General features: G+C 54.1%; 2 protein-coding genes across 2 annotated transcripts; both read left to right on the top strand.

The window, feature by feature from the left end:
• The first annotated feature begins 3,118 nt into the window (after positions 1-3,118).
• CIMAP1D (CIMAP1 family member D) lies at positions 3,119-8,546 on the top strand. The gene is made up of 4 exons (XM_090288863.1): positions 3,119-3,387; positions 4,204-4,311; positions 6,274-6,387; positions 7,514-8,546. Exons 1-4 carry the CDS (start codon positions 3,261-3,263, stop codon positions 7,996-7,998), a joined length of 834 nt encoding a protein of 277 aa, XP_090144989.1. The 5' UTR covers positions 3,119-3,260; the 3' UTR covers positions 7,999-8,546.
• Positions 8,547-10,714: 2,168 nt separating this feature from the next.
• Positions 10,715-23,992, top strand: SHC2 (SHC adaptor protein 2). Its single transcript, XM_090289076.1, has 13 exons — positions 10,715-11,212; positions 13,773-13,843; positions 14,280-14,340; positions 14,580-14,699; positions 15,044-15,097; positions 15,227-15,278; positions 15,368-15,494; positions 16,700-16,862; positions 17,486-17,543; positions 18,020-18,163; positions 19,536-19,843; positions 21,721-21,854; positions 23,409-23,992. The coding sequence occupies exons 1-12, from the start codon at positions 10,739-10,741 to the stop codon at positions 21,847-21,849; spliced, it is 1,761 nt and encodes a 586-aa protein (XP_090145202.1). The 5' UTR covers positions 10,715-10,738; the 3' UTR covers positions 21,850-21,854; positions 23,409-23,992.
• Positions 23,993-24,246: the final 254 nt, after the last annotated feature.

The raw sequence follows: 24,246 nt of genomic DNA, 5'->3' as shown, positions 1-24,246 counted from the left end.
CACACTATTCTCCCCCATGCTCCCACCCCCTCATCACCACACCACTCCCTGTCTCCGCATCCTTCCCCGCAATCTTCCCCACTTATCCTTTCTGGACCAGCGCAGTCCCCTCCACTCTGTGGTCTCCCAGCACCTCCTACGGCCTCTTCTCTGCAGCCAATAAAAGGCGCCCGTGAGCCCCTGAAGCAGAATTGGCCTTCGGACCCCACAGCCTGTCCTCCCCAAAGTAGCCACCAGAGGGCAAGAGTGAGCACCGAATGGGCACGTTCCTGCTCTGCCTACCGCCCTCTATGGCTCCCACGTCCCTCAGGGTAAACAGCCCAAGACCTCCCGCGCCCATGGGACCCTGCACAACTTTCCCTGTCACCTCCTTGTCCTTACCTCCTTCCTCTCACTCCCTCACTCATCCCGCTTCAGCCACGTGGGCCTTCTTGCTTCTCCCTAAACATGCCAGGCACTGTGCAATCTCATGGCCTTTGCATATGCTGTGACTTCTGCTTAGCATGTTCTTTCTTCAGACCTCACCCTGGCTCCCTTCTCACCTCCTTTAGGTCTCTGTTCCAATGTCACCTTCCCAGTCAGGCTTCCCCTGACCACCCCATTTCAAACTGCAAACTCCTTGCACCTCCAACTCCTCCTTGCCCTTAGTCTTTTTTCATGGCAGTATTTGCCTTCTAAAGTAATGTGAAACCCACTTATTTGCCTCTCTGGACCAAGAGGTGAAGAAGGGAGTTTATGTGTTTTGATCATACCTGTTTACCTAGCACCTGCCAGTGCTTGGCACACAGTGGAAAAACAGATAAATACTAGCTGAATTAGTAACTAGGACAAGGCTATAATTTAGGGAACACCAACTGTATTGACGCTTCAGGATCCTGAGTCCCAGGGTGGTGACGTTCCTCTCCTGGAGCCTCACACTGTCACTGCCAATCCATGCTCCCCCCCTCCCCCCTTTTTTTTTTCTGATTTGCTCTCTTCTGTCAGTGAGTCAGACTGGATTAAAAGCCTGGCTTGTTTGCATATGCTTTAAATGAAATAGCAGCTCATTTACATGCCATTTACTTGGCATCTGGGGAAGAGCTCTGAGCTGAACCTGAGTCACAGAGAGAAGTGGTGCCATCAATGGTGGACCTGTGGACTGGAGGAGGGCTGATCTCCGTCTGGTGAGGTGGCCGGCCCTGAGGTCCTCAAAGGTGTTCTTCACAGGCTCAGGCAGCCATTCCACTCTGGGCCTTCTCTGTGTTAGCTCTTGATCCCTTCCCAAGTCACAGTGGGGAAACTGAGGCAGTTGGGACCAAGTCTGGGCTGGAACCAGTGTCTCCAGTGGTCTGTACTCCATGGCTCACTGATGTAGCCTGTTTATGGGGTGGGCGGGGTTTAGGGAGCAACCTCCAGAGGGACATTTGTCTTTCCTGTGCCTGGCTGACTTCATTGGTGGGGTCCCTAGGCACTTGCACTTCTGGCCAGTCTTGGTCAATGGGAGGCTCTGCCTGGTGGGTGGAGAGAGAGAGGCTGGGATATTCATCTGTCATCTCCCTCCTCTGTGCCCAGTTCTGTCCATAGCTCTAGAGTTTCTTCTGCTTCTGGAAAAAAAATCAAATGGCTTATACAATGTTAGGGGCCCATAGGTGACTGAGGGTGGAGCTGACTGTGGACTCATTTATTGGCCAAGGCATCCAGATGGAGGGAGGGCAGGTGTAGGCTCTGAGGTGGGAACTGTCTTAGTGGCTCAAGGAATAACAAGTTAGCTGAAGTGGCTGGAGCAGAGTGAGCAAGGATTGAGGGGAGGGGTCAAGGGCAGAGCTTTCAAGAGAGCCTTGTGTGACAGTGAGGGCTTGACTTTTATTCTCTGAGCTGCGGGATCCACTGTGGATTTTCAGTACCCTCAGAAAGCTGACCTGGGATTAGAACCTGGAAGAAGCCTTTGACCCTTAACTTTGATCTTTCTTCTTTTCTAATACAAGCACTTAAGACTTCTTTTATGACCTTTTACATAGACTATAACATTTTGATTAAAAACTTTAAAAGTTTCAGAATGTAGTAAAAATCAGATTGTGGAGTGAATTGTACAGCATATGAGTTATAACTCAATGAAGTTGTTAAAAAATTAGAGTGCAAAGGCCCCGACAATACAACTGCAAACAAGGATACCATGGAAGAGACAGGAGTGAATTCTGTTCAGCCAGGTTAGGTTCCCCTGAGCCCTGTCTTGCAGTCTGACACAGCAGTGGCCTTCGGTGCAGGCAGAGATGTTGCTTTAGATTAACTCTTGGTTGGGCTGGAGTGAATTCCTGTTGACTTCTGGGAGGTAGTGGCTGTTCTGGAGGACTATACTTCCTCCTTGCTCCTGCCCCAGAGCCTTTGCATGGCTGTTCCCTTATCCCCTTCTCTTCTCTTCTCAATGCAATGACCTCTCATCCTGCCCTAACTAGCACTCAGCGGTCCTCTCATTGCTATCTTGGACTCCTGACCCTGCTCTGTGTTTTACAGCACATTTCACACCTTGTCACATACTATGCTCATGTATTAACTTACTGTTTATTTTCTCTCTCTCCTCCCAAGAACATCAGCTCCCTGTCTGTCCTGTCATGTCCCCACCAACCTAAAAAACCTAGTACACAGTTGGTGCTCCATAAATGCTTATTGGATAAAGGAACGAAAGAAGGAAGGAAGGAAGGAAAGGAGGAAGGAAGGAAGGAAGGAAAAAAGGAAAGAAAGAAAGGGAAGAAAGAAAGGAAGAAAGACTTCGAGACCCAGTGGCAAAGTTGCTATAGATCTTGGGCTGCTCCTCAGTTTCCCCAGCTGTAGAAATGGGGCCATGCTGCCCATGACCTCACCAGTCCCTCCTGCTACAAGGCTGTGGGTGTTGTGTTTGTGGCTCCAGCTCCCCTGGGGCCTGCTCTGGCTCCAGCTGCCCAGCTCCACCGTCTCCCAGGGGACCCGCTCTGCTGACACCGGATTCTTCCCTGGACTGTCCAGCCATCTGGCCGACACTCGATCCCAGCCCCACTTCCAGGCCAGCGTCTGCCGACCAGCCTGCTTGGGCCAGGGCCCCAAGACTCCCTGCTGAAGGACAAGGGGCTGTCTGTGCGGTCCCTGGGAGGGTGTGGTGAGTCTAGGGCTCTGCCAACACAGGCAGAAACCTCGAGGACTGGGGACAGTGCTGGAACTTGCAGCCCAGAGCCACTGTAGTCGAAGAGACAGCATCAAGTGTGGGTGCTGCCCAGCCCTGTGCTCCCTGCATCCCACCCCTGCTCAACATGGGGACCCTCAGCTGTGACCCTGCTTCACGGCTGACCACAGCACCCCTGGGCAGGCGGGCCACAGAGTGCCAGATTCCAGAGACCGGCCTGAGGAAGACCTGCGGGATGGTCACCTTGGAGAACGGTACATGCAGGTCATGGAGGAGGGGGGCCATGGTGGTGGAACCCTTTCTGGGAGCCCAGTGGGAAGCAGGAGCCTTTTTGAAGAGTGTCCGCCCTTCAGTTTTCTGTCCAGTAGGATAGGTGTGAACATAGTGTTTCTATGGCCACTGCGTGTGCCTCCACCCAATGAAAACTGAGCATTTTATGGGCCATGTCCCCTTCTGGGTGCTGAGGGTACAGCCAAGAACCAGGCAGGCAAGAGCCTGGGGGGGGATGGGTGCCAGATGAACCAGTGGGAAGAGTTTGTGGTATATTAATGAGTGAGCAGAATGTCCCAACTGTGACGTTCACTGTGGGATCTCAGTTATGGTCCTGGCCCGTGCCTCAGTTTTCCTGTCTGTAACAAGACATCTGGAGTCAGGCCCCATGGCAGGATTTCCTGGCTCTTGTGGCACTGACATTCTTGCACAGGCCACCAAACATTGCAACTGTGATACTACCTTAGTGACTGGACCTCAGTTTCCCCACCTGTGACAGTGTGTTTCTGTGTTTGGGCCTAAATTTCCCCACCTGTGACAACATGTGTCTGTGTCTGGGCCTCAGTCATCCCATCCCACGTGCCTCAAGGTGGGAGGAGGCTGCTGGCCCTGCAGCCCCTCCTGCTGTGATTCATGTCCGACACACAATGCTTGTTTGCAGTAGGCACCTCCTGCTTACCCCCACCCCTGCCACGGAGGATGGCTGGGAGCCTGGGTGGGGGCTCAGGGGCTGGGCCCTGAGCTCCACCACACTTCAGGGGACCTAGACCCAGGCTGTGACTGGAGGGCTTTGGTTGCAGGCTCTGGGCCGGGCTTGTATGCTCTGCCATCCACGGTTGGCTACATCAACCACGACTGCACCAGGGTGGCCAGTCCTGCCTACTCACTCCTCCGAAGGCCCAGTGAAGGTAAGGCCAGTTGGTGAGCAAGGAGATGGGGGTGGGAGAGAGGGTTCTGTGAGGCCTCCTGAACTTCCAACCTCCTCCCAGGGAGCATTTTCTCACTTGATAGATCCAGGTTCCACTGAGTAAGGCAGGAATCCGGGAGGGTTATTGGATCCCTGGCTTGCTGTGTGACTTCAGGAAACCCCTGTGCCTCTCTGGTCCTCTGTTTCCTTATCAAGGAAGAGAGTGGAAGAAGTAGTGTGGTGGTGAGGACCTGCATTTGCCTTCCACACTTTGCACATTTCTTGCCACTTGACTGCTCTGTGCCTCAGTTTCCTCCTCTGTAAACCATGGCAATACACTCCTTGCACAGTTGTCAGGATTAAATAAACATTAGGCGCCTGGATATGTTCATTAAGCAAGAGTTAAGTGCCTTAAAAGTAGCTACAATGCTGGGTACCTGATGGTCAGTGCTCAGAAAAGTGGGCTTGGAGAGGGAGTGTCAGCCTCAGTTTCTCCATCAACCAGCCAGGGGGCTCTCCAGGCCTTGTTGACCTCACAGCATGGGGTGAGGGTAGAATAAAATTCTTTGTTGTTTAGACAGGCAGGGGTGGCAAGACTGCAGGCTGTGGGGCTCGCCTGGTCAGTGGGTGACCTGGCCTCTGTGAACCTTTTCTCCTGGCCACAATGTGTTGAGGGAGTACCAAGTGCAGGTATGCCGGTGGCCCCACGCCATGGTCAGCTGTTCATTTCCTCAGTGGAGTTATCATCATTCATCCTGCAAGCCTGTACGCCTCATATTGATGCCCATACACTGCATCAGCCCATTCTCTAGAGCTGCTCTGAGGCCCCAAGTAGGCCAGGGCAGAGCTGTAAAAGTCCAGTGTGGGGAGTTTGATTCGCATGGATGGAGGTTTGTTCAGAGGGGGCGGCTGGCAGAGGCACCTTCAGAATCAGCAAAAATCCCAAACCAACTAAAAGAGAGCTCAGGGAGTGTCAAGAGGCCCCAGAAGGCAAATGAGGGAATCTGTCACATTTGTCACCAGGAAGGTTAAAAACTTAGCCTTTGGTCCAGAGCAACCTGGATTACCAGTTCTAATTCTTGTCACAAGACACACCCGGGGAATTGGAGTGGGGGTGGTTAGTATAGACTTTTCTGAATGCTCAGGGACTTCTTGGAAGTAGAGGCATGGCATCTGGGCTTTGTAGGATGAGTAGGAGTTCATTGGAGGCCCCAGGAGAAGAAGGGGTCTCCAGGTAGAGCTTGCAACATAGGCAAAGACCAGGAGGTGGGAAATGGGATGAGTTGGGATGTGTTAATTTGTCACGAACATGCTTCATGTATGCGCTGGTGCCATGTGTGTGCATATACATGTTCGTATGTAAACCAATTAATACTTGTTAAACCTACTATACATTTATACCTAAATGTGCTTATCAATAGTAGTAATGGCATCACAGTCATTGGTCGCAATTACTATGTGCCAGGCACTGGACCACCTCTGGTCTCACTTTTCAAGCTTCTCATCCTACTACTGAAGAAAAGGAGCTTTGACAGGCCCAAGGACACAGCTCACAGATGCCATGCTGGGATTTAAAGATGACTTAAAGCTTCTTCATTAAGCTTGTCAATGCCAACAAGCCCAGGCACTAAAAGGACTCTCCTCAGACCCTAGTTACTCTCACTTTATGTACAGTTTCTCTATAATTGGTCCCCTGGTTTGTGGCAGAGGAGAGGTTGAGAGGTGGGACAGCTTTGATCAGGGGGCACAGAAACGCTCATCAGGACAAAGTCAAAGTAGAAATCCAGGCCCCCAGTCAGTGCCATCAGACCTCAGTAGGCGGAGGTCCCTGCTCTCCCAGATGGGGCTGGGGGATTGCCTGGAGGTTAGAAGAGACTCAGGGCTAACCAGGAGACCAGGAGCACTGAGTGGGGGCAATGGGACCATCAGAGGTGCACTCAGTATTCTGGTCTCCTCTCCCCAGCATCTCCACAGGACGCCAGCCCTGGGCCAGTCTACTTCCTGGACCCAAAAGTCACCCGGTTTGGTCGAAGCTGCACCCCTGCCTACTCCATGCAGGGCCGGGGCAAGTCTCGGGGTGAGTATCTGACCTGCGTCCCCATGAGGACCCTGCCCCTTCAGGGTCTCAATGACTCTCCTGCCTCTGTCCTCTCCTTCCCCTCCTACCCCCAAGTTTTTAGAACATCAGTGTGTTTAGAATGACAAAATCCAAGACCTCAGAAGAGGGGCCAAGGGCCCTAAGAGAACCTGAATGAGTGAAGTGGACCAAGGGGATGGTGCCCCTGTGCACACATGGTGCCACAAGTGCAGCTGGGGCTCATCGTCAGCATCAGGAGATTATAGGGAGTAGTGGGGACTGTAGCAAATGTGGAAATCCCCTTCATAGGCTGCAAACAGCTTACTTTCACTTACATCACCTGATTTAATCACTTGACTCCAGTCTCCCATCTACCCACCATTTCATCTTTTCACCTATCACCCATCTAGTACTCATTCACCCACTGATTCATCCATCCATCCACCCATCTATCTACTCAATAACCTACCAGCACATTCAATGGTTCATCATCCAATCCATCCATTAAATCCATTTATCCATCCACTGATGCATCCATGCATCCATACATCCATCCAGGACCCATCTATGAATCCATCTATCTACATATCCATGGATCCATTCATCTACTCATTCCCTTCTCACCCAACCACTCACCACACATCCTCTACTCACTCATTCTGCCAAACATGTATTAGACTAACTGATGGGAGTTGAAGTAGGTTTGATGTGTCCTTGCTTTTTATGAGGCCCCCAAATTGTGGAGTTAGACCCAGGTGGGTACCATTCCACTTTAGTGTGGCCATGTCTGGAGAGCGGGGAAGACACAGACTCATCCTAGAAGGGCTGTGGGGAAGGCAACAGGGAGAAGGGACATTGGGGCTGTCTGGAAGGATGAGAAGAGCTCCTGGGAGGTGGGAATGGGAAACAGAAGGCTTGCCTGGCAAAGGGTTGGGCTTGGGCAAAAACCTGGAAGCTTGAAAGAGAACAGACTGTGTGGCAAGGTAGGGAAGGGGGAGAAATAACTTGGGACTTCTTCAGAAGTGCTGTGAGCTCCAGGATGCATGTGAGGCATGGAGAGTCATGCAAGGCCTTTGATCAGGTGAGCACTCTATCCACTGCTAACCTTCCTGCTTCATTTTCACAGGTCTGGAGGTGACACCTGGCCCTGGGGCCTATAGCCCAGAGAAGGTGGCCCCTGTCCGCCAGCGGACCCCTCCAGCTTTCACCCTGGGCTCCCGCCTGCGTCCACAGCCTCTGGACACCTCAGCCCCTGCCCCCAATGCCTACACATTGCCCTCTCTCTGGGGCGCCCAGATTTTCATCAAGCCCAGTAGCCCCAGCTACACGGTGGTGGGCCGTACACCCCCTGCCCGCCCTGCACAAGACCCCGCTGAGATACCAGGCCCGGGCCAGTATGAATGCCCAGATCCCAACACCTATCGTCAGCGCCGGCCTGCCTTCACCATGCTGGGGCGGCCCCGTGCCCCACGCCCCCCAGATGAGACGCCTGGCCCTGGCACCCACAGTCCTGAGCAGGTCACCGTTACCAAAGCCAGGGCCCCAGCGTTCACCATGGGCATTCGACACTCCAAACGGGCCTCCACCATGGGCGGAGACACAACACTCTGACGCCTTTGGGGGGCAGGACGCAAGCCAGCACCTGGGTTAAACCTCAGTTTTCCTACACCCCAAGGTGGAGTGTGGGCAGGCCCCTCCTGAGCCTGGCTTTCGCTGGGGTGGGACGACTCAGAGAAGCTGAACTGTCTGAGGTCCTTCTAGGCCACCTGCTTCCTCCAGTCCCTGGGGGCTGTGACCCCATGGCCCTGTGCAGGGTGAGCCTCCTTCCAGCGCCCCAGTTTCTTCTCTCCTGGTCATGCCAGGCCAAGTGAGGCCAGGTGGAGAAAGGGACACCCCTGGCCCTCCCTAGTGGCTGGCTGGAGACGGAGCTTCCTGTGTCCTAGAACTCGGCGTCCGCCCTGCTAGGGCCTGGGTCCCCAAAACAGCTCAGGTTTCTGCCAAACTTGGGCTCTAACCTGTTTCTCATGGAAGCACAGCTTCCTGACCTGGTCCCAGGCCAAAGTAAGGCTGGAAGCAGCCCTGATGCCCTCCTCTCTCCATCCCACCCTCTAGCTGCTTGCCAATAAATCTCTGTGGCACCAAGAGCTGTCAGCAGCACACATGGGTGTTCATTTAATCCAGGTCTGTTTATATCACAGATCTGCTCTCAATATCCAGACCCCCAACTCTGTAGCCCTTTGGGGTCTGGATGGGACCAGAGGAGGGATCCAGGGCTGGGGGAGTGCAGAGGTGAAGCCAGAGCTTTGAGTGGGGGGAGCCAGATAGGTGCCTTGGAAGAGGGACATTGAAACTGGGTTTTGAAGGATGTATAGGAGTGTGATGTCTTCTAATATTCACCAGATTTTGATAAAGATCATTTAAGCTTCACAGCAAATCAGGAGGTAGGTGTTGTTTACTGAGAGGAAATCTGACTTCAGAGATTGGACATTTGTCTGAGGGCACACTATAAGCCCTGGTGTTTGTCTAATGCCAGGATTTGAATTCTGGCCATTGGGCTCTGTTCCAGCCATAGTGTCATGTGATCAAGCCCTCTGTGTGATGACATCCAAGCCCAGACTTTAAAAACTGCAACCCAGAAACACTCTAACTTAGGAACCTGGGAGGGAGAGACTGCCATTGCATTTCCCTGGAGAAGATGACCCAGGGGCAGCACCAGAGGGAGGACCCAGAGGGGGCCTAGGATGGGTGTTAACTCTTTCCTAACTCTGTCCCTTTCCCTAGCCTGGGGATGCCAAACTTGAATACACACCTTTGGATACATATCAAGATTTCTACACATATGCATGAACACACACCAGACCCCTATACATGCATCTGGGCACACACCAAGACCCCTATACACACCTGGACACACACCAGGACCCCACCTTGAAATACACATGGATCCCTATCATAAACCGGGGGAACCCAGAACCCTTCCTCACACGCACACTCGTGCTCACATCTGCACACAATATGTACACAACCCGACCCTCATACAGTCCACATGTAAGTAAATCACAAGACACACACAGCACATACAACCCAGACAGGGGCTCCCAACCCCGACATGCTTTATCCCCCACAAACGCAAAGGCCCCGCCCTCTGCACTGGCACACCTCAGGCCTCGCAGACCCTACCAACAATAGCGACTAAAGCGTGACACCCACGGCGTCCAGCAGCATCACCGCCTCCCTCCACTCCCCCGCCCCACTCCCAGTTGCAGGCCAATCAGAGCGGGGCTCGCCCCTCCATTGCCCATCGCTACCTCCTCCCCGCGTGTGGCTGCCGGGCTGTGATCTCATCTCCTGATTTATTGATCTGGCTCCAAGGGCCTCCCCCCTCTTTCCTCACCTGCCCGCGGCCCCGGCCTCCTTTTGTTTCCCAGCAGTCAGCCCTGCATGGGTGGGGCCGGAGAGGGAGAAGGATCAGCCGAGAAAGACTGGGAAGCTGGGTCCTGGGGTGACCGTGACTTCCAGTTCCCCGTGCAGAAGGAATCAAGCCTGGAGGCTTGGGTGGGGACCAAGAGGCTGAGGCCGGAGGGGACGACAGGCCAGGGAGGCCGAGGCCCAAGGGCTCAGTTGGGTTGTTGCCGATCAGGGCTCCCTTGAAATGGAGGAGCCCATGCCCCTCCAGCCCATGCCCCTGGCTTACTGCCTGGGAAACTGAGGGCCACGGAACGGCAGCAGAATACGGACTAGGCTTCGCTCTGAGCCTCCCCACCTCGTAGACCCAGCCAGCCCAACCCGGGACTCCTGGGTCCACGTCTTCGCAGTGTGCCTTCACACCCCTCCCCCTCTCTGGGTCTCAGTTTCCCTATTAGGGCCTGATTTGTCAAGTATCTTCCTGCTGGAACAGTGGGAATGGAGGGGGCTGATCTTGGGGTTGGGGCTTTATTCTCTGACCTCGCCTCCGATCCTCTCCACGCTTCAGTTTCCACATCAGTCAAAAAGGGAGGAAGGGAGGTCATTTCTAAGTCTCTCCCGCCTCAGTCCTTCTAGGAACTTGATCGAGGGGTGGGGGGCGAAGCAAGGGATCCATGCCCGGGTCCTGGGTTGGAAACACCTCCCTCCCTGCTGCCCGATCAGAGTCAGCTCCGTGCCCTCGGCAGGCCTCAGTTTCCCTAGCTGTCCTGCCAGGCGCCGGGATGCCGAGGGCCGGGGTCCCAGGGGCGCAGCCCCCCGCGGCTGCGCGCTGGGCCGGGCGGATGACATCACCGGGCCGGGGGCGGGGAGGGAGCGAGAGGGAGAGAGAGGGCCTCCTCCGCACCAGGCTCAGCGCCCGGTCGGGCTCGGTCCGGCGGCCGCGGCCATGACGCAGGGTCCCGGCGGGCGCGCGCCCCCCGCGCCTCCTTCGGCCCCGGAGCCCGAGGCGCCCACCACTTTCTGCGCGCTGCTGCCGCGCATGCCGCAGTGGAAGTTTGCGGCTCCGGCCGGCTTCCTGGGTCGCGGCCCGGCTGCGGCACGGGCGGCGGGGGGCGCGGGGGCCGCGGGGGGCGCCGATCCCCAGCCGGAGGAATCCGGCCCGGCTAGCGTCCCTGCTCTAGCGGCCGCGGTCCTGGGCGCCTGCGAGCCGCAATGCGCCGCGCCCTGCCCCCTGCCGGCTCTCAGCCGCTGCCGAACTGCCGGGACGCGGGGGTCTCGGGGCACACGGGGGGCAGCCGGGCCCCCAGACACCGCAGCCGACGAGTGGATCCGCAAAGGCAGCTTCATCCACAAGCCGGCACACGGCTGGCTACACCCAGACGCCAGGGTTCTGGGGCCCGGGGTCTCCTACATCGTTCGGGTGAGTGAGCCGGCCGGGACCGCTGGGATGTCATCCTCGGACCCTCCAACCTGGGGACTGGGGTCCCTTCCCCCACTTTTTCCTCTCGGACACCCCTGGACCCTGAGAGTCAGGTGCTTCTCCTCTCCATCCTTTCCCCACCACTCCAGTCCCCCATCTCCAGTCAGAGCTCCGCTAGGCGCCCCCAGCCAGGAGGCGCTGGGGTAGGGGTTCCCAGGGCATCACGTGGCTAGAGGCGGGGAGAGGGCTGCAGGTGGGTGGGGGACACGCATGCGCAGGTTAAACATTCCCCTCGCATTCCGGTTGCGCAGGAGAGTCTGGACAGTGGGGACGAGGGTGGGGGCATTCTGCTACCCAGACACCCATTAAAAGCTCTTTCGCAGACGACAGAATCGGAACATGAGGAGACCTTGGCCTGAGGTGGGCGGGGGAGGGGAGGCTCCCTGGAAGGGGTATCTGCAAAGGGGCGGCGCCCACCCAGACCTCAGGATTCCAGATGTGAGACAGGACCTCAAACATTGTGTAAAGGGACGGGTCTTTATCCCGGTTTTTTATTATAAACCTTTCAAACACATGGAAAAGCTGGACAAATGGATCACCTGTGCACCTGCAACTATGACTGTTAAAATGTTAGGTTCTCTCGGTTCAACTGATAGTTGTGTATAGTTTGGTGAGCCACTAGAAAATCGCCAGTGCATTACACTCACTGTTAAATGCTTCCACATGGTCTCCTGAACTAGCTGTCCTGCACACCCACAGTCTGTCCTTTCATGTATACGAATATTATCAAGTATCCCAGAGTATCATTGAGCATGTGACAGAATTCACATCTTTGCTGGGTTTTTGGTACCAGCACCCTGGAAGCTGATGTGTTTGCATTTAGTTGTGCCTTTGCTGCTTTGGGCTCCCCCGGTACTGGGTTGAATACTATCCCTCTAAATTCATGTCTGTTGAACCTGCAAATGTAGTCTTATTTGGAAATAGGGTCTTTGTAGATGTAGTCAAGTCAAAATGAGGTCATCCTGGAGTGAGGGGGGCTCTAATTCAATGACAGGTGTCCTTGTAAGAAGAGGGAAATTTGGACACAGACACTTAAGCCATGTGAAGATGGAGGCAAACACTGGACTGATGTGTCTGCAAGCCAAGGATTGCTGGCCACCATCACTGGAAGCTGGAGGAGACAAGGAATGGCCCTCCACGAAGCCTTCAGTTGGAGCCCGCAGACTGGCTGACACCTCGACTTTGGACGTCTGGTCTCCAGAACTAGAGACAATACATCCCTGTTGTTTTAGGTTGTCCAGTTTATAGTGCTTTGTTACAGTGGCCCCAAGAAAGTAATTCATTTGTTAAGGTGACATTTCTCTCTGGTAAAGTGACCATTTGTTTCCTTTATAATTAGTAAATATCTGTGGTCAGACTTTAAAATTGAGGGACAACACACATATAGCAGTGTACGAGCAAGTCTCAGGTGCATGGCACCCCGACTGAGTTAGACTGCTGCCTGGTGACCTCCTGGTCAGCCCCACCCACAGCACTCCCACTATCCCAGCTTCCCTCAACATAGTTTACCTTGAAAACTGAGGTAAAATTCACATGACAAATTTAATCATTAATCATCGTAAAGTGTACAATTCAGTGGCATTTAGTACATTCACAAGGTTGTGCAACCATTACCACTAATTCCAGAACATTCCATTACCCCGATAGAAAGCCCTGTCCCCATGAGCAGTCATCCCCATCATATCCCCACTTCAGCCCCTGGCAACCACAAACCCACTCTCTGTCCCTCTGGATTTGCCTGTTCTGGAGATTTCATACCAATGGGTTTATGTGACAGACGCTGCCATGTGGCTCTTGAGTTGTACCACTTACCTTCTCAGCAGCCTAGAGTTTGGAAGGGTGGTTATGGTCACTGTTTGGTCCTCATTCCCTCCCCCGCCCCCTGCCCTTCGCAGCTGTAGTAGCTGCCCAGGAACTCTGTTGGGTGTTTCCACCTCCTCTGTCCCTAAGCATTATCTCTTGGAGGTTCTGAATCATTTTTCCATGGAAATGGTGGCCTAGGCAGGAGTCCACGTGCTTTTCCTGAAAAGGATCACAGATAGTCAATATTTTGGGCTTCACAGGCCAGATGGTCTCTGTTCTATCTGTTTGCAGGCCCTGTGCTGGGCTCTGGGACACAGAAGTGGGCAAGACAACCACCATCCTGGTTCTCCTGGACTTGCATTCCAGTGGATGAGAAAAAGAGAATGAACAGATGGTTAAATGAGCCTGGAGAAATCAATAAGCTTCTGTGGAACAACTTATGTAGAGTCAGGGAAGCTGGCTCTGAGGAGGTGACACTGAGTCTGAAGATACGGGGGAATCAGTCCAAAAATAGATGAGGGGACAGCAGGTGCAAAGGCCCAGCGGCTGCTGGCTGGATATTGTCAAGGACAGAGGGAAGGACTTGAACCCAGTGGGTGTAGGAGAGAAGGGTGAAGAGCTCATCTTTCACTCCCAGCTGGACTCCTCTACTGGTTCTGTGGGCCACACCCACTAACCCCATTCTTTCTTTCCTTAGTACATGGGCTGCATTGAGGTCCTACGCTCCATGCGCTCCCTGGACTTCAACACTCGCACCCAGGTCACCAGGTGAGCCTTCCAGACTGGGTTTTGTGGAAGGGTGGATGGGACGAGGGGTCCAGGAAACTCGTCTCATAGACTCTACCCTGAGCAGAGGTCTTCCTCTCAATGCCTGTGGCCACACAGAAGTTGGGGTCTAAGTTTAGGGGCTGTGTTTGCCTCACTGAACCTGACACCCACAGAGGGAGACAGCTGATGGGGGTATCTGCCAGATGCCTGGAAGCACCCCCCTTCTATGCCCTGGTCCCTTCCTCCTCTTCCCAGGTACCACAGCACACCTCCCCCTCTCATCCCTTCCCTCCTCCGAGCCTCTCCCCATCTCAGGGTCCACTGCACCCTTTGCTCAGCTCATCACCCTCTCACCCTCCACCCTTCTCTGAGCCTCTGCCCCTCCACAGACCCCTCTCCTCCAAGCTCTCTAAGCCCCCTCCCCATCCCCCCACAGGGAGGCCATCAACCGGCTCCATGAGGCTGTGCCTGGAGTCCGGGGCTCCTGGAAGAAGAAGGTTGGTGAGGGGCTTGGGGTCCTCAAGTGGGGGCTGGTGGGAACACCATGGCCACCCTGGGACCCTGCCCACCCTTGGACCCCTCTGCAGCTCCACCCAGAGCTCGGGCCCCCCACCATGCAGCCCTGTGCTGCTCTCTGCTCTCCACCAGGCCCCCCACCCTGTGACCCTGTGCTGCCCCTCCAAGACCACACTCTATGGCCCTCAGACCCCCCACCCTTTGGCCATTTGCCCCCTAGGCCCCCAACAAGGCGCTGGCCTCCATCCTGGGCAAGAGTAACCTGCGCTTTGCCGGCATGAGCATTGCTGTCAGCATCTCTACTGATGGCCTCAACCTCTCTGTGCCTGCCACGCGCCAGGTGAGGGCCATGTGCCAGGTGAGGGCAATGTGGTCTGTCCTCAGCCCCCAAAGGGCAGGCTCTGTGAGCTTGCACGAAGTGAAGTCTGGAGGGATGGTGGGTGCAGGGCTTCATGTGACGTGTTTCCCTAGAGATAAACTGAGGCCCATAACCTGGAGCCAAGAGGGGAAGCAGTAGCTGCACTGAGAGTACCCCACAGCTGTCACTGGCATCTACTGTGTATCTGTGTATGTCTGTGTATCCCTGCCCTCCCAGTCCTTACCTGTGGCCCTGGTCTAGTGCCCACTGGAGTCTTAGGTCCTTGACCCCAGGATAGCCTGTGACCTGGTGTGTCTCTCTGACAGATCATCGCCAACCACCATATGCAGTCCATCTCCTTTGCATCAGGCGGTGACACGGTAAGGGGCTGGGTGGTTGGACTTGGCCTCCTGTGTCCCCTGCGTTTCTGGAGGTGGGCAGCCAGGAATCCTGGCCAGTGGGCCCAGGCAGGTCCAGCTGGCCCCTCCCACCCACTCCTCTCTCCCCAGGACATGACGGATTATGTGGCCTATGTCGCCAAGGACCCCATCAATCAGAGAGGTGAGGCCCAGTAGGTGGGGTAGTTGGCCTGTGTAGAGTGTGTCTGCTGCCAGGCCACACTGATGCTGTGTCACTAAACGACCCCCCAGCCTGCCACATCCTGGAGTGCTGCGAGGGCCTCGCCCAGAGCGTCATCAGCACTGTGGGCCAAGCCTTTGAGCTGCGCTTCAAACAGTACCTGCACAGCCCCCCCAAGGTTTTCGTCCCCCCTGAAAGGTACCAACTCTCACCTGCTCCTCCTGGGCTTGGGTCCACTCTGTCCCCCCTCCCCTGTGTGCCCTGTGACTCATCACAGCTGCCAGGGTCCCCATTCACTTGGCTATAAAACTCAGATAAAAACGGCCCCTACTCCCTGGATTGAGGTGAGGATTCAGGAGCCAGTCAATGCTGCTGTGTCATTACCATCATTACTGCAGGTCACTGCTTCTGCAAAGGGCCAGACAGTCAATATTTTTCAGTGTTGTGGCCAGACTGCCCATCTTGGTCAGCCTCTGTGAAAGCAGTTGCAGGAGGTACTACAGCTATGGATGGCCCTTGTGCCAGCAAAACTATATTTATAGACACCAAAATCTGAATTTCATTAACTTTCACCACATTGCCAAATATTGTTCTTTGGATATTTTCTTAACCATTTACAAGTTTTATGGCTCCTGGGCTGACCCCTGCTCTCAGCTACTTAAATATCTATTAATTGTTAGACATTCAAATAAGCACATGATAAGGAAGAGGAATTCACAGTGCAGCATGAGGCCCTTCCCCAGGGTGAGGTGGCCCTTGTTGTTTTTCTCACGGGTTTGCACATCTGTCACATACACATGGTGGGTTTCACCTGCTATTGCTGGGCACCTGGAGCTGCCTCTGCCTCCATGGGCCATATGGTCCTGCTGTGCTGCCTGAACCAGAACCTGTGGTTCATCCCTGACTGAGGGGGGCAGGTGGTGACCTACCTCATTTTGCTCTTAGGAACCATGTTGACCTGAGTGATCACTTGTGGGATAAATTTCTACAGGTGCGACCACAGCCAGACAACGAGGGCATTTTAAATTAAGAGGGTATCCCACTCTAATGCTTGGCAGGTGTCTTTGTCCTGGGTGCTACCAGGTGTGTTCTGGCTGTCTGGTGAGGCCAGAAGCAGGTGGAAAGGAGTGGGGACCAGCTTCTCTGAGGCCCTGCTGTAGCCATGCCACGTCCCATTTTATAGACAACGGAAGAGAAGCACAGCACCCTCCCAGCAAGCATTTCCTGGGCAAAAGCCCAGCTGATAGGAGGTGGGGTCAGAGTCCCCTTGGGCCTGGCTTTTTCCATCCACCCTTCAAAGCTCAAGCCCCAAGGCCTTGGCGTCCCTTGGGTGGCCCTGTTCCTTCTTCCCTGTGTGCTGGGGTCACTTGCTGCCTGTGCTCCTGCTTGCTGTCTGTCCCCAGGCTGACCGGGTTGGAGGAGTCGGCCTGGGGGGATGAGGAGGACACGGAACACAACTACTACAATAGCATCCCAGGGAAGGAGCCACCACTGGGCGGGCTGGTGGACTCCAGGCTCACCTTGACACAACCCTGCGCCCTTGGGACCCTGGGAGCCCTCAGCCAGGTCAGTGTCTGTGGACTTGTGGGGGAAGGATGGTAGCAGCTGCCCCCAGGTGCTGACTCCTTGGGCTTTGCCCCTAGCTTTTCCTTCTGCTCCTGTTCTCTATCCTAGAGTAGGGTCTCTCACATCCCCTACTTTTCCTTCCTTCCCCAAACTGCACAAATATGCTCCACCCTGTTCTAGACACTGCAGATGTGATTTCCACCCTCAGACATGGAGTAAATAATTACACCCATGATTTAATCAGGGCTGTGAAAAGTGCTTACAAGGAAGTCAACAAAAATGTACAAAAGGGAGACTCACTAGTCTGAGGTCAGGAGGACTTTCCTGAGGAAGCAGTGTTTGGGCTGGCCTCTGACAGATGAATAGGAGTTGCAGGGAAGGAGGGAACAGTATGTGCTGGGCACAGGAGATGGCCCATGAAGCTGTAGCAGAGGTGGGTGGTGGGTGCGGAGCTGGGCCTGGTGGGTACCTGGCAGTTTGAGAGCCAGGGCTTGGGGGAAGCGTTAGAGGGTGTGAGCTGAGCCTCCCATCTGACTTAGTCTCCAGCGATTTAGGCAGATTGACTAGGAATACTGGAAGAGGGGCTTGCACATCGCAGGAGGAACCTTTCCTCTCTTTTTCAGGGAGCGTCTCCTCCTCGGAGAGACACCCGCGGCCTGAATTGGGAGCTGGGCCCCTCAGGTAGGGTAGGATGCCCTGGGGCCATAGGGGTGCCCCGGCCCATCCCCCACTGGGTGCCTGGGTCCCTCTTCACAGATTCTCGTCTGGATCACTTCACTTTCACCTGCAAGATTGTATCCACAAGCTCTTATGAGATTGGACAACATCAGTTTCTTTCCTTTCCTTCCTTCCTTCCTTTCTTCCTTTTGGAGATTTTTGGCTTCTTTTGAAACTGGAAAGCTCTGGCCCCCAGGGCCATTCCTTCCTAGCCGATGGAGACAGGCTGGGTGGATAGCTGTCCCCTCCCTAGGTATGGGCCTTTGGTGCCCTGCCACAATTGGTTGGGCACTTTTTGTTTTTTCACTCTTGATGGTGCTGGAGGGGGACAGGTGTGGGGAGGGCTTCCAGGTGGGGTCTTGTCCTGCCCCTCTCTGCCAGGGCCTCAATGTTCTCTTGGCTCCCCCAGTTGACCTCACTACCCCTCCTGACCTCTCCAGCCCCACCAGGGGATGGCTATGTGCAGGCAGATGCCCAGGGGCCCCGGGACTACGAGGACCACCTGTACGTCAACACGCAGGGTCTGGACGCATCGGAGTCGCTACGGCCCGAGGACAGCCCCAAAAAGGACCTGTTCGACATGCGTATGTGGGGGCAAGCCAGTCTGAGTGGGGAGGCCACCTGGGGTCTGATGGGGGAGGCCCAGCCTTCTCCCCGGTTTTTTTTACCCTTGGTATTTCCCAAGTTGATGTGAGTGGGGTGGGAAAGTCTGTTTTCTATGGAACTCCCTAGTCTGATAGGGGAGGCTCAGTGTCCCCCTCCATGGGACTCCCCAGTCTCTTGGGGGTAATCCAGCTTTCTTTCTATGGGGGTCCCTAGTCTGATGGAAGGGGCCTAGGTCAACCTTGAAAGAGTGGGTAGTTAATGGGGAGGCTCAAGCCCCTCTTCTCTGTGGGGCTCCTCAGTCTGTTGGGGAAGGCTTTGCTTGCTATTGCTGGATCTCCCCAGTCTGAGGAGGGAATTTGAACTCCTTCTTCATTTGACTTCATGGTCTGAGGGAGGAGGCCCCAAACCCTTCTTATGGGAATCCCAGCCTGTGGGGGAGGCACTGTCTTCTCCCTGAGGGAACCCCTAGTCCAATGAGGGAGTCCTAATCCAGGTCCTGAGAGAGTGACTAGCTGGCAGTAAATAGTTCTTTCCTTCCTTCTCTCTGGCCTGAGAGAGGGCTCAGTATGATGGAGGAGGCTTGTGTCCAAAACGCCCTTCTTATTTCCCACATCAACTCCACTCTCTTCCACAGCACTGTGTGGGTGTTGGCTCCATCCTGGCCAGGCAGGGTGGTCCCCCTCCCTCAGGACACCTCCCTAGTTGGAGGACCCTGAGAACCTCCAAAGCCAGCTGGAAATTTCTTCCTTCACAACATTTGCAAAGCCCAGTTCCCTGCCATCTGACAACCGGATATCTTATCATTGCAATAACGACATGCACTAGTATTTATTGAGCACCCCTGTGCTTCAGGCACTGGACTAAGAGCAGTCCCCACTGGCTTCTCACGCAGTCCTCCAATGGGAAAGGTGCTGGGTGTGAGATCCTTGTGAGGCAGGGTGCCCCCCTCTGGTGACCTCAGGAACACAGGAACCCCTGTTGGAGAAAAGAGTTGCTTCCTGCCAGGCTCCTATCAGCACACACAGTGTATGCACAGCACACGTTCAGCACACAGGAGTATACCTCACACACAACATACTCAGCACACACTGCGTACATACACAGAGCACACAGAACACGTACAGTGCACAGTGAGGACACAACATGCACACCCAGCTCATGCTCGCCCACACACAGCACACAGACAACGACCCACTGTAGTGGGCGTAATGCAGGTGCGATGTACAGTTGGTGCTCAGTCATTGTTGCTCAGGTCCCGAGGGTGGGTCCTTCTCTCTGTTCAGACCCCTTCCTTCCCGGCAGGAGGCAGCTGCCTACCCCCTGCCTCCCACACCCTGTCCTCTCCTTCAGGACCCTTCGAGGATGCTCTGAAGCTGCACGAGTGCTCTGTGGCAGCAGGCGCGGCAGCCCCCCTTCCATTGGAGGACCAGTGGCCCAGCCCCCCAACCCGTAGGGCCCCCATTGCCCCCACAGAGGAGCAGCTGCGGCAGGAGCCTTGGTACCATGGCCAGATGAGCCGTCGGGCGGCGGAGAAACTGCTGCGAGCCGATGGGGACTTCCTCGTGCGCGACAGCGTCACTAACCCTGGGCAGTACGTCCTCACAGGCATGCACGCGGGGCAGCCTAAGCACCTGCTGCTTGTGGACCCTGAGGGCGTGGTAAGGTGGACGTGGGGTCGAGAGGGGCGGGGAAAGGGGCAGGATCCCGGGGTGGGGCGGGCTGAGGGGTTAGGGAGAATCGAGGAAGGGCGCGGCCGAGCCAGGTTTGGGACGCTTGTTGGGGCTGATGGGGGCGTGGCCGGGCTGGGACTGGGAGCCGGCTGTGAGTGGGGCTAAAGTAATACGGGGGTGTGGTGGGCACCTCGGTCTGCCCAGGGGGTCATCTTCTTAGCTCCTTTTAGGTTTAATGAAGTATTTTCCGGATTACAAAGCCCTTAATATTTACAGATTCTGTTCCGTTTACCAGGTACTTTAGAATTGAAACTTTCCCAGTTTAAGAATTTCTGGGTTTACAAAGTATTTCCCAGTTTATAAGGTATTATGGGATTACAAAAACTTTTCCAATTTAAAGGTCTTCCTGGGTTTACAAAGTATTATATTTCAACAATTGTAAGATGCACTTTTTTTACATTCTATTATCACTAATCCATTTTATAAATAGTGATGTCTTTGATAAATATGGCATTTTCAGTTTATGATGTATTTTAGGGTTCCCAGAGAAGGTTTCAGTTTACAAGGGTCTTAGGGTCTGCAAGTTACTGAATGCTTCAATCCTCTGATACACACTTTATTTTCTCTCATTTCGACATCTATGAGGTTCGGATTCATTTTTAGCCTATCACTTGCATCTTTGAACAGCACCATTATCTAATTGGGAGGCTCCCCCTGTCCCCCAACCATGGTACATGAAATGGTGATACATCTAACAGTTGCTTGGAGTCAACGGGATTTGGTTTTTCACAGTTCCTAAAGCATTTTAAGCTTTACAAAACGTTTTCCAATTTACAACCACTTCTAGGGTTTGTGAAGTATTTTCTAGTGTCCAAAGGCCTTGGGCTTTACAGGTTATTTCCCAAGTGAGAAGGTGTGTGGGGGTGTTGGAAACCTTACAGTTTACCAGCTGTTCTTACCCGTCCAGTCCTTAGAGCTGTCCTCTGCGGACTCCTGGTCTCTTCGTACGGTGCATACTCAGGTGGAAGGCGGTTGTGGGGCTGGGCCCAGGAATATGCATTTAAGCCTGCTGTCCAGGTGACATGTGCCCAGTGAGCCCACCATCACCCGTGAAATATCTGGCAGCTGGGGGGCCAGAGGGTCTCTGTGTTGTATCCATGTCTAGCACTCAGTGATGCTAAGATTTTTTCATCCTAAGATGTGGATGGTTTTGGATTTGGTGGTTCTGATTTTTGGATCTATGTCTCTGACATTCCAGGAGTGTATTCATTTTCTAAGGCTGCCCTACCAAATGACCACAAACTAGCTGTCTTAAAACAACAGAGATTTATTCTCTCTCAGCTCTGGAGGCCAGAAGTCTGAAATCAAGGTGCTGGTGGGGCTAGTTCCTTCTGAGGCTCGGAGGGAGAATCTGTTTCAGACCCCTCTCCCAGCTTCTCATGGTTGCCAGCAATTCTTGCTGTTCCCTGGCCTGTTGACACATCACTCCAATCGCTGTCCCCACCTTCTCATAGGTTCTCCTTGTGTCTCTGTGTCTAACCTGCTCACTTTTTTAAAGGACACAAGTCACTGGATTTGGGTACACCTGAGTAATCCAGGATGAGCTCATATCAAGAACCTTCACTCAATCACATCTGCAAAGATGCTTTTTCCAAATAAGTTCCCATTCATAAGTGCTAAGGTTTAGGATGTGGATATATGTTTTGGGGGCCACTATTCACCATGCTAGGGAGTATAGCCCCAGAAGCCTGGTGGCTTTGGAGCCTGTGTCCATACCTAGTTCTGGAATTCTGAGGCCAACTCTGTAAGTTTTGGATTCAGTGATTCTTACACTTGAGTGTGCATCAGAGCCTCTGGCCCTGCAGGTGCGGACGAAGGACGTGCTGTTCGAGAGCATCAGCCACCTGATCGACTATCACTTGCAGAATGGGCAGCCCATTGTGGCTGCTGAGAGCGAGCTGCACTTGCGCGGCGTGGTCAAGCGGGAGCCCTGAGCCAGGTGTGTAGTTGGCCTTGCCAACTTCTGGCAATTGCCCATTGGCCACACTTCTCATTTTAGAAACTAAGAAAGAATTCACATGCCACACAATTCACCCATTACAGTGCACACCTCAGTAGTTTTTAGTATCTTCACAGAGTTGTGCAACAGCCCCCTAATTCCAGAACATTTCACCACCCACAAAAGAAGCTCTGTCCCCTTTAACAGTCACTCCCCATCCTCCTCCCCAGCCCCTGACAACCACTTCCTGTCTCTGTGGATTTGCCTGTTCTGGACATTTCACATAAAAGGAATCACACACTGTGTGGACTTTTGTGTCTGGCTTCTCACTGAGCATCATAGTTTCAAGGTCCATCCATGTTGTAGCAAGTGTCAGAGCTTCACTCCTTTTCATGGCTAAGTAATATTCCATTGTGTGGATGGGCTGTGCTGTATTTATCCATTCATCTGTTGATGTGCACTTGGGTGTTTCCACTTTTTGGCCACTGTGAGCATTTGTGTACAGGTTTTTGTGTGGATATGTGCTTTCATTGCCCTTGGGTGAGTCTGTACCTAGGAGTGAAATGGCTGAATTATTATGGTGATAAAAATCTCCAGAAGGAGGCAGCATTTGGCTACCCTGGAGGAGGCACCAGTGTGGCCTGGGTCCAGTGGGGGTGGTATGTCAGGTGGGGTGGGTGAGATGAGAAGGTGCACCCTTGGCCTTTTGATTTTGGTGCTGGGGGGCCACAGGAGGGTTTTGAGTCGGGGAGGGACAGGCAGGTATAGGACCTCTCTGGTGAGAGAGGGGGGCTCTGGGTGAAGTAGTGGGCGATCTAGGCAAGAGAGGACATGGGTGAGCTGGGGTGCAGAAGGTTGGAGTGTGTTGAGTAGCTTTCGTGGAGCAGGGAGAGACAAGATCTGGGGATTCCAGTAACCAGGAGCTGGGCTCAGGGAGGGAGCTCAGGGAAAGGGGACCGTGGAATTTCCCCAGTGGCTGAGCAAGAGGAGCTTCTGGGCCAGGTTGGGCTGCTCTTCTGTTCCCATCACAATGTTCTCCTCCTGCCTCTCCCCGACTCAGTGCAGGCCTTCTTCCTGCCCCCAGACAGGCCTGGCTTCAGTGGTTGGGGTGGTCCTATGGAATGCCTGAAGTGATCTGCAATGCTCTGGGGCTGTATGTTTGCATGACCTGCTTTCCTTCTGACCCTAAAGTTGTTTGTAGCCTGAGAAATAATGTTGATGGCATTTATAAAGCCAGTGTAGCTGTTGCTGTGTCCAAGGACTGTGCTCACCTCCTCCACACATCTCCACTGACTCCCATGAGGTTCTGAGACAGGCATTGTTATCAGTATTCTCATTTTGCAGAAGAACCAGCACAGAGAGATTAAGACACTACCCTAGGTCACTCAGCAAGAACATGGGGGAGCTGGGACTTGAACCTGGGCCCCCTGGGCCTGAGTCTCCTTGCTGAGTCACTTTACTGCAGTGTAACTGAGGTTTGGAGCACCTGGCACTTGAACCCAGGTTTCTGGTTGCTGTCTCAGCTGACCTTGACTTCTCCACTTTCTCCTCTAGGTGATGGTTCTCACTCCCGGCTCCTCTCCCTGCTCCCCAGATGTCCTTGTTGTGGCCTTACAGCCTTTCTCAGGACCCTGGTCAGGCCGAATCGCCGCTGTCTCTCCTTCCTCCACATGAGCCTCAAATCTCCCTTCTCCAGCCCACTCTTGGCTGGGCCAGGTCAATCATGCCACGAAATGGGGGCCCAAGACCCTTCTCTCCCACCGAGCCCCCTGCCTCCTCCCTTCTGCCTGAAGTGAGGTTGTACATACCAAAGACAGAACCGTTTCTCGCCTTTAATGAAAATATATCGAAAAGCAGCCCTCGGTGTCCAAGTGAGGGCCTGGTGGGGCTGGACTTTAGCTCATCTCTCTGGAAGGGGAAAGTTCCCAGGTCCCTGGCATGGAGCTGGAGTCCTGTCCTGGTTTGGCTCAGTGTTTCCACCTAAAAATATTGGTGCCCAGTTTCTGAGGGAGAATTGAGGTGCTCTGCGTCCTGAGGCCAGGACACATGCTGGTGAGGAAGTTGGGGCAGACTTGGGGGTATTGACCTGGACTGCACATTTGGAATATGTTTGTAATTAAATCTGGGAATGACTATAAGGAGCACGAGCCCACTGCACATTAAAGGGCCCTCTTTGGTTGGGGGGGGGGGCTGAAGTCAGTTTTCCCAGTGCAAAGCCAGGTGGCACCAGATTTGGCCTCCCAAGGGCCTGGAGATGAGAGAAGGATGCTGCCTGTGGGTGTGCCCCTGGTGGGGGGAGTGTGAGTGTGGGGAGTGATCTGCTCTCCCAGAATCCCCTGATATCTCTCAGAACCTGTTTTTAGAGATAAAGTATACCACAACTCCTCTATTA

Source organism: Furipterus horrens, unplaced genomic scaffold, assembly GCF_987537825.1.
Source record: "Furipterus horrens unplaced genomic scaffold, mFurHor1.1.pri manual_scaffold_10, whole genome shotgun sequence".
Classification (NCBI taxonomy): Eukaryota; Metazoa; Chordata; class Mammalia; order Chiroptera; family Furipteridae; genus Furipterus; species Furipterus horrens.
The sequence above is the reverse complement of the archived record's forward strand: the minus strand, read 5'-3'. Positions and strand labels throughout refer to the sequence as shown.

Excerpts from the sequence above, each read along its gene's own strand:
- CIMAP1D (XM_090288863.1), top strand. The coding sequence starts at position 3,261 with ATGGGGACCCTCAGCTGTGACCCTGCTTCACGGCTGACCACAGCACCC. Across the intron at positions 4,312-6,273 it reads CCTCCGAAGGCCCAGTGAAG|CATCTCCACAGGACGCCAGC; the intron begins GTAAGGCCAGTT and ends TCCTCTCCCCAG. Across the intron at positions 6,388-7,513 it reads GGGCCGGGGCAAGTCTCGGG|GTCTGGAGGTGACACCTGGC; the intron begins GTGAGTATCTGA and ends TCATTTTCACAG.
- SHC2 (XM_090289076.1), top strand. The coding sequence starts at position 10,739 with ATGACGCAGGGTCCCGGCGGGCGCGCGCCCCCCGCGCCTCCTTCGGCC. Across the intron at positions 11,213-13,772 it reads GGGTCTCCTACATCGTTCGG|TACATGGGCTGCATTGAGGT; the intron begins GTGAGTGAGCCG and ends TTCTTTCCTTAG. Across the intron at positions 13,844-14,279 it reads ACTCGCACCCAGGTCACCAG|GGAGGCCATCAACCGGCTCC; the intron begins GTGAGCCTTCCA and ends ATCCCCCCACAG.